This window comes from Ostrea edulis, chromosome 9 (assembly GCF_947568905.1).
Source record: "Ostrea edulis chromosome 9, xbOstEdul1.1, whole genome shotgun sequence".
NCBI classification, from domain to species: domain Eukaryota; kingdom Metazoa; phylum Mollusca; class Bivalvia; order Ostreida; family Ostreidae; genus Ostrea; species Ostrea edulis.
In genome coordinates, this window is record NC_079172.1 from 26,403,171 (window position 1) to 26,416,318 (window position 13,148).

The following is a 13,148-nucleotide window of genomic DNA, read 5'->3' on the forward strand; positions in this document are numbered from 1 at the left end:
AACATTTTTTCGATGTTGGAGACCAGACCAAAATTTTTTCAGTAAGATAAACTACGTGAAATGGTCATATTTGACAATTTCGACAAATTGATTGCTATTAACAAAGTGCTGATCTTTTCAACACAAGGTTAAAACGGGTGATTTTCTAATGCAAATTTATGAAGGATTGACGTATATGGTGAATGCGCACAAGCGCGCATAAAAAGTATTATTAGAAACATCATTGAAGAAGAATTCGTTCACTATATGTAATCGTATTAAAAAGGATTTTATTCTAAACACGAGTCTTCACATGTTTGTGGTTTTTCATATACCGTTCCCCGTATGAGCGTGTTTTATCGCTGAATTTGTTCAGCCAACATTTATATTTATAATTGTTTACTTTCTAACAGGTTGCAACGCCACGTGATCATAAATGTTTGAAAGGGGGTATTATCCTGCCCGTATATTGAATAAATAGATAAATAAAAAATTAGCTTGATTTTTAATCCAATCGAGTTAAATTGTATAATTTACACCAAGTGTATAGTTTATATTGCATGATAAAAAGCATATAATTCTATTCTTTTGATAATATTGACATACTGAACAAATAGAAACGCATGGCACAATTTCATATTCCATTTCTGCTTTGGTTGCTAGTGATGTTGGTTGGAGTGGTAGAAATGGTTGACGCTATAGCAATGGTTGGAGTTATAATATTGTTTGAATTTTAGTAGTGGTTGACGTTGTGGTACTGGTTGGAGCTACACACTTTAGTAGTGGCTGAAGCTGTAATGATTTTAATTGTGGTAATGTTTGGAATTGTAGAAATGTTTGAAGTTGTATCATTGCTTTGAGCTGAAGTAATCATTGGAATTGTAGAAATAGTTTAAACTGTAATTGTCGTCGGAGTCGTAATAGTGGTTGACGTAGTAGCAGTTGTGCTAGTTGTATTAGGGTTAGGGGTTGTGGCAGTATTTAGAATTGTAAGAGTGTTTGTGTTTGTATCCGTGGTTTGAGCTGAAGTAACGGGTGAAGATTTCATAGCTATTGGTGGTGTTGTACCAGTGGGAGTTGTAATAGTGGTGAGCGTGGTAGGAGGTGTTAGGGTAAGTATTAAAGTTATATTTGGAGTTGTAGTAATGGTTTTAAGTGTGGTATTTACTTAATGTTTTATAGTTTGACTATTGGATGAAGTTGTGGAAGAGGATTGAAATGTAGTAGTGTTTGGAATTAGTCACGGTTGGAGTTGTAATATTAGTTGGAGTTGTCATATTAGTTGGAGTTGCAGCACTGTATGTTGAGTGGTTGAAGGTATGGTTTGAGTTGTAGTAGTATATGTAGTTTGATTTGTAGAAGGGCTTGACATTGCAGTAATGTTTTTAAATTGTAGTAGCTTTTGTAATTATAGGAGGCGATAGATTTGTTTTATACTTTTATTTGTATCAGAGGTATGAGTTGAATGACGGATTGGAGTTTTAATAGTGCGTCTTGGAGTTGTAGTAGTGGTAATCGTGTTTTGTGATGTAGTAGTGGCTGGAAATGAAGTATGAATGGAGTTAGAGTAGCGGCTGGGGTTGTCCATGTATTAGTGAAAGGAGTTGTGGACGTATTTAAAGTTTGAGTTGTAATTAAAGTTGTAATTCTATTTTAAATTGTAGTAGTGGTGGCAGTTACAATAGAGGTTGGAGTTGTATTAACGGTTGCAGGTGTAGTAGATGTTGTTTAAGTGGTTGAAGATGTAGTGGTTTGAGTTGTAAAGTTTAGTGTTGTATTTTGGGGGAATGTAGAGATAGTTGGGGCAGAAGTATGGTTTGAAAATGGTTTGAAAATTGCAGTACTTATTGGAGTTGTAAAAATATTTAAAGTTTTAGTAGTTGTATTTATCTGAGTTGTAGAAATGCTGCACTGTTTTTAAAGATGTCTTAATTGTAGGTTTTTGTGGTGTTTTACTAATGCTTGAAGTTGTAGTACTACTTAGAAATTTCGTAATTTTTACAGTTGTAATAGTGGGATTAGTATTAGTGTTTAGAGATATAGTAGTGGTTCTAGGTTTAGAAGTATTGAGAATTGTAGTTATGTTCTAAAAGATGATTTCAGTTGTAGGAGTGGTTGGAATTGTAGAAATGATACGAGTTGTAGTTATGTTTGGAAATCTAGTGCTGGTTTGAGTTGTGGTAGTGGTTGCAATTGTAGTAATCATTAGAGTTGTGTTAATGGTTGGTGCTGTAGTAGTAATTTTTAAAACAAATTAGTATTTTTGCTGTTGTAGGATATGTTGAAATGATAGCAATATTTTTAGTTGCATTAGTGGCTGAGGTGTATAAGTGGGTAGATTTGAATTAGTTGTTTGAATTTTAGTAGTGGTTGTAGTAGTAGTTTGATTTCTGTAATTGTTTGGATTTTTGATACTATTTTTAGTTCTTGGAAGTTTTAGTAGTATTTGAAATCGAAGAAGCTTTTCTTATTATAGAAAGTGCGCCAATTCTAGTGATGTGTTTAATTGGATTTAATGATAGGAATTGTAGAAGTGAGTTATGTAGTACTCGTAGGCGTTATGGTAATAGGTGGAGTTGAAGTAGTGGTAGGAGTTGTGGTAATGTTTAGAGTTCTAGTAATGGTTATAGGATTGTAGTAGTGGTTAAAGTTGTAGTACTGTTCTTAGTTGTAATTTTTATCGGAGTTCAAGTAGTGGTTGGATTTGTAGCAGTTATTGGAGTTGTAGTGGTGCTTGGCTTAGAAGTGGTTGGAGTTGTGGCAGTGGTTGGAGTTGTGGGAGTTGTAGTAGTTGTTAGTGTTGTGGTAGTGGTTGGTGTTGTAGCAATTCTTGGAGTTGCAGTAGTGCTTAGAGTTGTAGTAGGTGTTGGAATTGTAGTTGTTGGTGTTGTAGTAGTGGTTGGTGTTGTAGCAGTGGTTGTATTTGTAATAGGTGTTGCAGTTGTACTAGTGGTTGATGTCATACTAGTTTTTGGAGTTGTTGCAGTAGTTGTTGGAGTTGTAGTAGTGGTTGGTGTTGTAGTAGTGGTTGGAGTTGTAGTTGTTGTTGGAGTTGTAGTAGTGGTTGGTGCTGTAGTAGAGGTTGGTGTTGTAGTAGTGGTTGGAGTTTCAGTAGTTGTTGGTGTTGTAGTAGGTGTTGGAGTTGTAGTAGTTGTTGGAGTTGTAGTAGTGCTTGGAGTTGTAGTAGTTGTTCGATTTGTAGTAGTTGTTGGAGTTGTAGTAGTGCTTGGAGTTGTAGTAGGTGTTGGAGTTTTTGTTGTTGTTGGAGTTGTAGTAGTGGTTGGAATTGTAGTAGTGGTTGGAGTTGTAGTAGTTGTTGGGGTTGTAGTAGAGGTTGGAGTTGTAGTTGTTGTTGGTGTTGTAGTAGTGGTTGGAGTTGTAGTAGTGGTTGGTGTTGTAGTAGTGGTTGGAGTTGTAGTTGTTGTTGGAGTTGTAGTAGTGGTTGGTGCTGTAGTAGAGGTTGGTGTTGTAGTAGTGGTTGGAGTTTCAGTAGTTGTTGGTGTTGTAGTAGGTGTTGGAGTTGTAGTAGTTGTTGGAGTTGTAGTAGTGCTTGGAGTTGTAGTAGTTGTTCGATTTGTAGTAGTTGTTGGAGTTGTAGTAGTGCTTGGAGTTGTAGTAGGTGTTGGAGTTTTTGTTGTTGTTGGAGTTGTAGTAGTGGTTGGAGTTGTAGTAGTGGTTGGAGTTGTAGTAGTTGTTGGGGTTGTAGTAGAGGTTGGAGTTGTAGTTGTTGTTGGTGTTGTAGTAGTGGTTGGAGTTGTAGTAGTGGTTGGTGTTGTAGTAGGTGTTGGAGTTTCTGTTGTTGTTGGTGTTGTAGTAGTTGTTGGTGTTGTAGTAGGTGTTGTAGTAGTGGTTGGTGTTGTAGTAATGGTTGGAGTTTCTGTTGTTGTTGGTGTTGTAGTAGTTGTTGGTGTTGTAGTAGTGGTTGGTGTTGTAGTAGTGGTTGGTGTTGTAGTAGTGGTTGGAGTTGTAGTAGGTGTTGTAGTAGTGGTTGGTGTTGTAGTAGTGGTTGGAGTTGTAGTAGTGGTTGGTGTTGTAGTAGTGGTTGTACTTGTAGTAGGTGTTGGAGTTGTAGTTGTTGGTGTTGTAGTAGGTGTTGGTGTTGTAGTAGTGGTTGGAGTTTCAGTAGTTGTTGATGTTGTAGTAGATGTTGGAGTTGTAGTAGTGGTTGGAGTTGTAGTAGTGGTTGGAGTTGTAGTAGGTGTTGGAGTTTTTGTTGTTGTTGGTGTTGTAGTAGTGGCTGGTGTTGTAGTAGAAGTTGGAGTTGTAGTAGGTGTTGGAGTTTTTGTTGTTGTTGGAGTTGTAGTAGTGGTTGGTGTTGTAGTAGTGGTTGGAGTTGTAGTAGGTGTTGGAGTTGTAGTAGTGGTTGGAGTTTTTGTTGTTGTTGGTGTTGTAGTAGTGGTTAGTGCTCTAGTAGTTGCTGGTTTTGTAGTAGTTATTGGTTTAGTAGTAGTTGTTGTTGTAGTTGTAGTAGTTGTTAGTGATGTAATAGTTGTTGGAGTTGTAGGAGTTGTAGTAGTGGTTGAAGTTATAGTAATACTTGTAGTAGTGGTTGGTGTTGCAGTAGTTGTTGGAGTTGTAGTCGTTGTTGGAGCTACAATAGTTGTTGGAGTTGTCGTATTTGTTGGAGTTGTGCTAGTGATTGATGTTGTAGTCGTTTTTGGAATTGCAGCAATAGTTGGGGTTGCAGTAGTGAATGGTGTTGTAGTAGTGGTTGGTGTTGTAGTAGTTGTTGGAGTAACAGCAGTGCTTGGAGTTGTAGTAGGTGGTGGATTATTTGTTGTTCTTGGCGTTGTTGTAGTAGTTGTTGGTGTTGTAGTAGTGGTTGTTGTTGGAGTTGTTAGAGCTATAGTCAATGTTGGATTTGTAGTAGTTGTTGGATTTGTAGTAGTTGTTGGAGTTGTAGTAGTGGTTGGGGTTGTGGTTTTCGTTGGAGGTGTAGTAGCGATTGGAGTTGTAGTAGTTGTAGTAGTATTTGAAGTTGTAGTAGTTGTAGCAGTTGTAGTAGAAGTTCGAACTGTCATATTGGTTCCTTTAGTTGTTAGCATTGTTTTATTTCTTGTTGTTGGAGTTGTAGTGTTTGGAATTGTGATGATTTTAGTTGGTGTTTGACCACTTGGTTTAAATGAGTAACTTTGTTTGATTGTTGTAGATGATATGGGATTTGATGTCCCAATACTTGGTCTTTGTATTGTTGTTATTCCATTCACTGATCCATTCGTTGTAGTTTTCTGGATGATTAGGCCATTTTGGTTATACATTGTGATTTTAACTACTAGCACACTGTTTTCTACTACAGTAAAGTTTCCAACTTCCAGTGTTCCCCGTTCAGATTTCAAATTATTTTGAATTAAGGTCGTGTCAAATGTCTTCGTTGATTGTTGAGCTGAGGTGTCCACATATAATGTAAATATCACGATAATGCTTCCTTTCCTGTAAAAAAAAAATCATATTGAAAACACAGTAAACGTATTAACCGTGGATTTTCCTACGAATAGGGAATTGGTTGCTTACTATATTTCTATTTTAGTGCTTGAAAGAAAAACATATTTACTGAAGATTTGTCACTGTGCAGTTTATCAGGTTTTCCATATCTTTATGACGTCGAAGTTGACTCTGCATCTAAACGTCAATACACATGTAATCAATGGATGATTGAAGAGCAACATGAACATTAAATTTGGTTATCATATATTTGTTATATAATACAGGATTTCAGCATCCCTGATATGAACACAGGCACGCGCCCTTTATCACACACCCTATATCGGCACCCTTTATTTCACCCTTTAACGTACGTTCCTGGAACACCTCTGTAGTTTTCATTCGGAGTACCTCGGACTTTTTCGGCTTGGAAGCAGACGATATGATTTTGTAAACAAATGGAGAAAGAGAGAACATTGGAATTGTTAGCGAGGAGAATTGGAGAACTTGAGGAATTGATCAAGTTAGTCAAAATGTAACGATATTTATCAAATAGTAATATCAAACTATAAAGAATTAAAACAATTTCTAAATTGCTATCTTATATCATCTACTGATACATGTATTCATTACAGTAATCGTTGTTTTTAAATTCATCATTTACAGAGTACAAGGTATGGCTTTTGCAGCTGGATATTTTGAAATAATAGGCATTACTCGTCTGGCGGTAAACTATGCGTGTTTGTGGTAACTGGTGTATCACTTTTGAAAGAAAATTATGCCCTTCATCAAATTTGTAGAGCCTGATCAAAGTCCCTGACTCTGGGAACATAAATGGTAGGGGCTTCTTTCTTCATTATTACAGTAACATGCATTGTCTACCTACACGTTATTTCCTGTTTTGTCATAATACACATCTAAGTTTATAGTAATCTATAACCATTAGGAAAACAAGAAAAAGAACAAGATTTTTATAAAGGTGATTACTTAATTTTCATTGTTTGAAAATGTATACTCCTTAGCTGAATATTGTCATTTTAAGAGTCATTGATGATTTTGGTGTCTCTATAACATTTTGTGGTACCTTTCATGATTATTTGCTTGGAGACAGTAAATGTTGATTACAATGTAAAATATTTTGTCTTGTATGTTGACGCTACACAGCTCTAAAGATTTAAAGATGAGAAAATATAACGATTACAATTTTAAAAAGTTATACCCTTCATAGAAATCATGGAGACCCACAAATCATTGATCCCCACCTTAATATCAAAATCAATGGGGAAATGGCTGGTACATGTTTCTCTCCTCAATATTACTACATGTATTGACAAGCTATATTGTTTAATCAAGATATCAATGTTAACAGAAACAATGCATTTTCATTATAAGAACCACATAAGAGTCCCGCTCTGCCACCATACTCCCAAATCCAAGGAGCCATGAATTTTATACAATTCCTGATTTACATTGAGGCTGCTTTCTTCATTTTATCATGTACTCAAAATGGTCGTTTGGTGTCCAGTAGTCAAGTTGATGTTTTGAGAAGCACACGTTTACTATATGTGCAACAGAGGCACCAGAACCCATTACCAGAGGCCACAAGTTTCTACTCCACTTTTTTGGCACACCGTTTTCCACTAGAATAACTCTAAAACTTCATTGGTATTTCGGATTTCAAACATTTCGGTTGAACATCACTGAAGAGACATGATTTGTCGAAATGCGCATCTGGTGCATCAAAATTGGTACCGTATAAGTTTTACATTATGACCCCTGGGTCGAGGCCTCTGCTGGTGGACTGTTCGTCCCCGAGGGTCTCTACAGCCCAGTAGCTAAGTACTTCGTTACTAGCTTGAAAATACGGATATATATATTAATTGCTGTTTTAAAATTTAGAAATTCATTTCAAAATTAAGGATTATCTCCCTCACGCATAGGTCTTATCCTTAGATGAATTTGACTCCACTTTTTTGGCACACTGTTTTCCCTATAATAGCTCTAAAACTTCATTGCTATTTCGGATTTCAAACATTTCGGTTGAGCATCTCTGAAGAGACATGATTTGTCGAAATGCGCATCTGGTGCTTCAAAATTGATACCGTATAAGTTTTACATAATGTTGGTAGAGATTTCGCTCCTTATCAATATGAAGTAAGTTTGGTTGTTCAATATCCAGAAGTTAAAAGATTTTAATAGAAACAACACTATAATTTATAAGCTATAAAGCTGTTCACTAAAGTTAGAACTCCTGACTCAAAGACTATACATTGCATATCAATACAAGCTTCTCTTTCAATAACTAACTACTCGATTTGATTGTTTTTGTTCAAGAGCTAAGAAGACGATTTTTTTAAAAAGAATCGCGCATTTTCATTATATCCACTTTGGAGCTCTGCACTAGCACCAAGGCCCCCGACTCAGACACCATGAATTTCGGTAAAAGCTTATCTTATTGTTACTCCGTACCCAGATTGGTTGTTTGATATCCAAGAGTGAACAAGACGATTTCGAAAGAAATAGTGCATGGTTATTATTTGAACTACAACTATCCGCCCGGGTACAAGTATCACTGGGCCAGTGGACATAGCCAATACCGCATTTTGGGTGTTTGAAGCCTTGAATATATCAATAATTAAGAATTTCCATTAAAGAGAGCTAAAATGGTAATAATTTTGTAAAATGATATCTTACCCTAGTGGAAAATGTATCTATGAAATTTCTACTTTCCCTAGATGATAAGTTGTTGAACTGCTGATTGAACGATTGATTTATTTTTAACTGAGCATCAATCTTTGCTGAAATAAAACCAAACATTTCTGAAAAAAAACACAATTCATAGATGGCAAGCTACTGACAAATTAGTTTTTGTAACAGGGATTTCAACGATCACGTTTGAAGTCAGCATTTCGCAAATTCTTAGACCGCTGTAACGATCTTATTTGCAAATACAGTCTGTCGTTAGGTCGAATGCTGTCTGACGTGTTTCATAACAATTGCTACACCGTTCAATACATACTGATTTTGACAACGGATTACTCCGTTTACCTGATCAAGATATAGGGTTCACAGCTTGTGCGACCGGTCAACGGGGAATGTTTACTTTTCTTAGATTCCTCTGATGTGTCCAGGGGTCCGTATATGGTATTTATGAGATTAATCACTGCTCCTTATAATCACTTTCTCATTCTAAGTTCATCACGGGAGGTCTAAATATATCCCATGAAATTTATAGAAATTGAAACTGTATCACAGTTTTGACAGCCCTAAGTACATATGTAAATTAATACATATGGTATTCAATCATAACAAATAGGATAAATCCAAGGAATCAATCTTTTAAGTCATTGGATTGGAAATGAACGTTGACAAATATGATGAGTTTGACTTGCGTGGAATCGTTATTCGTTGTTTTAACATACTTACTTATTTGACTGAATGTATCTGGAAAACAAATGATAAATATTTCATATTTTATTACATTTATGATATAGTATAGAGAGATTTTCTTGTGATTGTGAATTATATCAGTAAAGGGACAATCTCAGAATCTGATAACGGTACACACCCATCCGTAAACTAAATATGATTGCACTAGCTAAAGGAAATCTTTCAGTTAGTAGAAATTGGATGATTTGTTCCTGTTTTGAAATTCAGTACCTGTTGTATTGCTTGAATTGTTCACAAAAATAACAATAATTGCTGTAATTGCTCCCAGAATGACTAAACAGCTGATGATAATGGCTGTGATGATCTGTCGTTTGTATTTGGTGGGTTTCGCTGTTGTGTGTATAAAACCTTCGATTTCCATAGAAAAACGAGAAGCATGCCTCATGTCATGATGTATAGTCGCCTATAACAAACAGAAAACAGTTGATGTGTAGGAAGCTGAAGCATGCTGCCAGTATATGTAATCACCAGCATGCACTTTAATCTGTTACTTCTGACTGGTCAGCATGGAATATCTTACATTTCAGCATATCTATATCTTGATAAACATGAAATGGCACAAGATTGACCGATTGCTGAGCTGCGACGAGCATATCGTATGTGGAGAGAAAAGACACGGACATAAATGGCAAAAATAAAACACGTATTGTTAACTTTCCCAATTTGTCAAAAGGATTCCGTCGTAAGTTACCTCTGTCAATTAAACATTAGATTGCTTTCGTCGCTGTTGAAAGTAGCAATTTACGCATTGCAGAAAAAATCCATAACCCGGGTTTCATTGTGTATATTGATATTTTTATGTATTTTTTAAGAATACAAATTATATCTAAGTAATAAAATATCACACCCTTATTGCAATCTTTTGCACCCTTTGACGACACTCCAGATTTGGTATTAATTACGCGAACAGATGGTAATAAACCGGATCGAACTAGTTTGCAACAAACATTTATTCATTGTCGCAAATGAAAGCAATGTCAATCTCAAAAACAATATAAGAGAAAAGATTTAGTAAATATGAATAATTCGGAGTTATATCCTCTGTATTATGATATATCAATGCTAAGAAATACATGACAAATACATGACAAATTATACAAATACATGACAAATTATGACAAACGGGATGATTTCAGTTTCTTCATCGTCAACTTTCTTCATCTATGTAACACTATTCCATTATCACCTGCATATGGTGTTTACATCTCTCAACTGATTCAATACGCAAGAGCTTGTTATACGTATGATCAGCTTTTAAATTGCGGCAGGCTACTGACAAACAAGTTGATGTAACAGGGGTTTCAAAGTATTGTTCAAAGTCAGCATTTCGCAATTTATTTGGTAGTTATAATGATCTAGTTTGCAAATACGAGGTATTACTGGGTCGACAGCTGTCTGATGTGTTTCATGCTAATTGTTAGGCCGTTCTTTCCATACTGATTTTGACTATGCAGTAATCCATCGACTTGATTGAGATATAGGGCTCACGACGTTTGTGATCTGTCAAGTGGGGTGCTTATTCTTCCCAGGTACCTAATCCCACCACTGGTATCTCTAGGGGATTGTGATTGCCCTACTTCTACTTTTTGCATTTTTTATGGTATTCATGAAATTGATCACTGTTCGTTACTTCACTCTTTCATATATATATGAAAGTCCAAGATAACGAACAGTGATCAATCTCATAACTCTTATAAGCAATACAAAATAGAGAATTTGGCAAACACGAACCCCTGGATATACCAGAGTTAGGATTAGGTGCCTAGGAAGAGTAATCATCCCTTGTAGATCGGTGACACCCGCCGTGAGCCCTATATCTTGATCAGATAAATGGAATTATCCGTAGTCAAAATCAGTGTTCCAAGAACGGCCTCACAATCAGTATGAGTCAGACAGCATTTGACCCAAAGGAAATTGTATGTGGCGGCAATTTAAAAAAAAAAATGCATTAATGTCTGCTAATGAAAATCATTGTATTTACAATAGGAACGGAGAAAAACGAGATTTTGAAAATTTGAATTTTGAAGTTATTCTCATATTATGTCATATCAGTCTATTTATTAGTGTAACAGATATTTAGACCACTTTCCGTTTAGATATTAGCAATTTAGACATTCCCAATACCTTTGAGAACACAATAAAATATTGTACAATCTTTGATAGATTGTGCCAGTCGTAAATTTAACATTATCTTTTAATCTGTTCTAACTAAGTTTATAGTGATAAACAAAAGTATATCATCGGATAATCCCGCACGATTTCTTCGATACTTATATTTCTTTAAGTGCGTCACGAAGATATTCGATGGTATGTGGACAGAATTATGAAACATCCATGAAAAAATGTTACTCATCCTTACAAGTTACTAAGAAACCCACGTATAATGAAATCGTTTTTTCTTTTGCTTTTGGTTTCTTTTATCGGAAAACATTCCTTTGATACCGTTTATCTCGACTGACCTCTATAAACACACCATACACAAGACCAGGTGTTTTTTGTTTCATATTTTGAATCATGCTTTCGTCAACAGAAATATAATTGTTTAAATATAACATGTATTTCCTGCGAGATTCATTTAGATAAAGTTTTTCTATAATTTGTTATTTTTAGATGCCTTTTATTTGTTAGATAATTGGATATATCTAATCCAATATCTAACGCAATCACCCATTCTCATTTTGATTTAAAATATCATACTAACTTCTAAGGTTGGGCGGAAAGTTTTGATACAGATCAAATATGTGCATTCTACAATGTACCGTAATGATGACGAAAATCCCATCAGGATATTCTGTTTAATACTAATTATAGATAGGAAATATAAGTAACTCCCAGCGTTTGTCATGTGAAAGTTTGTCATATGAAAGTTTGACATGCGATAACGAACAGTGATTAATATCATATCTATGAAACGTCGATCTTGTGAAATTATATCAATCAAAAATAGTTTTCTGTCCATGTTTTAAAAACAAAAATAAATGAGAACATTTGAACAGGGAAATATGAATTCTTAACCTGTATTTGGATATGTGGGTATGCACTCCATTATCTTTAACAGGAAATATTAAGCTTAGCAACAAAACTCATAACTTTGACAAAGGAAGTTCCATTCACGAATTGATTAACAACCGGTTACATGAATATGCTAGTGAATCGGGACCAAGGCAAAGTTTAAGGAAGAAATAATCATTTATACCAAGTTCATACTGATTTAACTAAATCAAATTCCGACTTGTTTTAGACAATAATCATTATTATTAAACTGTGCTTATTTCAAGTACAATTTAAAAAAATTCAGAATATATCTAGAACACAAAATCAAAGTAATATGCAATGGAAAATATTAATGTTGTAATCCAGAAGTTATCATCGAAGAAGAATAGAATGAATATTGAAAGGTCTATACATGTATATACCACCGGTTCACAAAGTATACTCTGTGAAAAAAATAAACTGGTTTTAATATTGTGCTTCAACAGATTAACGTTGTTGATCTGAGAAGCATTTTATGCTAAAACTGTTCCTTGTCTTCACTTTTATATATATATATATATATATATATATATATATATATATATATATATATATATTTCTTTGAAATTTAAAAGAGCAGTGTTTATTATGTGTCTTTCTCTAACCAAAATGTAGTTGAATATTACAAGCAAATACGAATAAATATATTATGTTCACTTACCTTCAGGGGACAATCGGTATACTGCTTGCGAAATTCCTCGCTGGTAACCTTGTTCATACAGTCGCTTTTGCAGTCAATGTTCTCTGTAACATCCTCGAAATCCACATTTGTATTTACCGAGGTGGAGGTGTCCCGGCCAAATCTATTGTACTTCCCTCCATCCATAGGCTTTTTTATGTCAATTTTGCTAATAAAAAAAATATTCAAATTCATGGTAATTGGAGACACCATCACTAGTAAGAACATTTAACAGATTTACAAATAAGAAACTTACCTTTTCTTGACAGATTTGTAGTAAATGTGTGTCCTTGGTAGGCTATCGAATCGATGTTGAAAACTTTTGTATGCACCTGCGCAGTGAAGATATTATCTCGGTACTTTGAAATTTAAAAATTTCCACTTGCTTTGTATTTATTTTCGACGAAGGGAGAAAATCAAGCATGTAATTTATTTCATCTAATCTCTGAACGTTTTAAATGTTCATAAAGGCAACTACTGCTTTCTATCAATGTGTTATTGCGTATTGTTTATCAACGTCATTTGTGTTTTGTATATGTAAATATTAAAATATTAAAACAGAAGATTTTTAAACCGCAATATTTCA

General features: G+C 34.9%; 1 protein-coding gene across 1 annotated transcript; it reads right to left on the reverse strand.

Moving 5' to 3' along the window:
• Positions 1–472: 472 nt before the first annotated feature.
• LOC125660299 (mucin-2-like) lies at positions 473–12,881 on the reverse strand. The gene is made up of 7 exons (XM_056149983.1): positions 12,819–12,881; positions 12,545–12,731; positions 9,061–9,253; positions 8,827–8,844; positions 8,095–8,198; positions 5,531–5,598; positions 473–5,409 (listed from the first exon to the last, which is right to left on the reverse strand). Exons 2-7 carry the CDS (start codon positions 12,707–12,709, stop codon positions 2,667–2,669), a joined length of 3,291 nt encoding a protein of 1,096 aa, XP_056005958.1. The 5' UTR covers positions 12,710–12,731; positions 12,819–12,881; the 3' UTR covers positions 473–2,666.
• Positions 12,882–13,148: the final 267 nt, after the last annotated feature.

Coding starts and splice junctions, on each gene's coding strand:
- LOC125660299 (XM_056149983.1), bottom strand. CDS start 12,709: ATGGATGGAGGGAAGTACAATAGATTTGGCCGGGACACCTCCACCTCG. Junction 5,599..8,094: donor TAGATACATTTTCCACTAGG/GTAAGATATCAT, acceptor ATTGACGTTTAG/ATGCAGAGTCAACTTCGACG. Junction 5,410..5,530: donor TGCACAGTGACAAATCTTCA/GTAAATATGTTT, acceptor TTTTTTTTACAG/GAAAGGAAGCATTATCGTGA.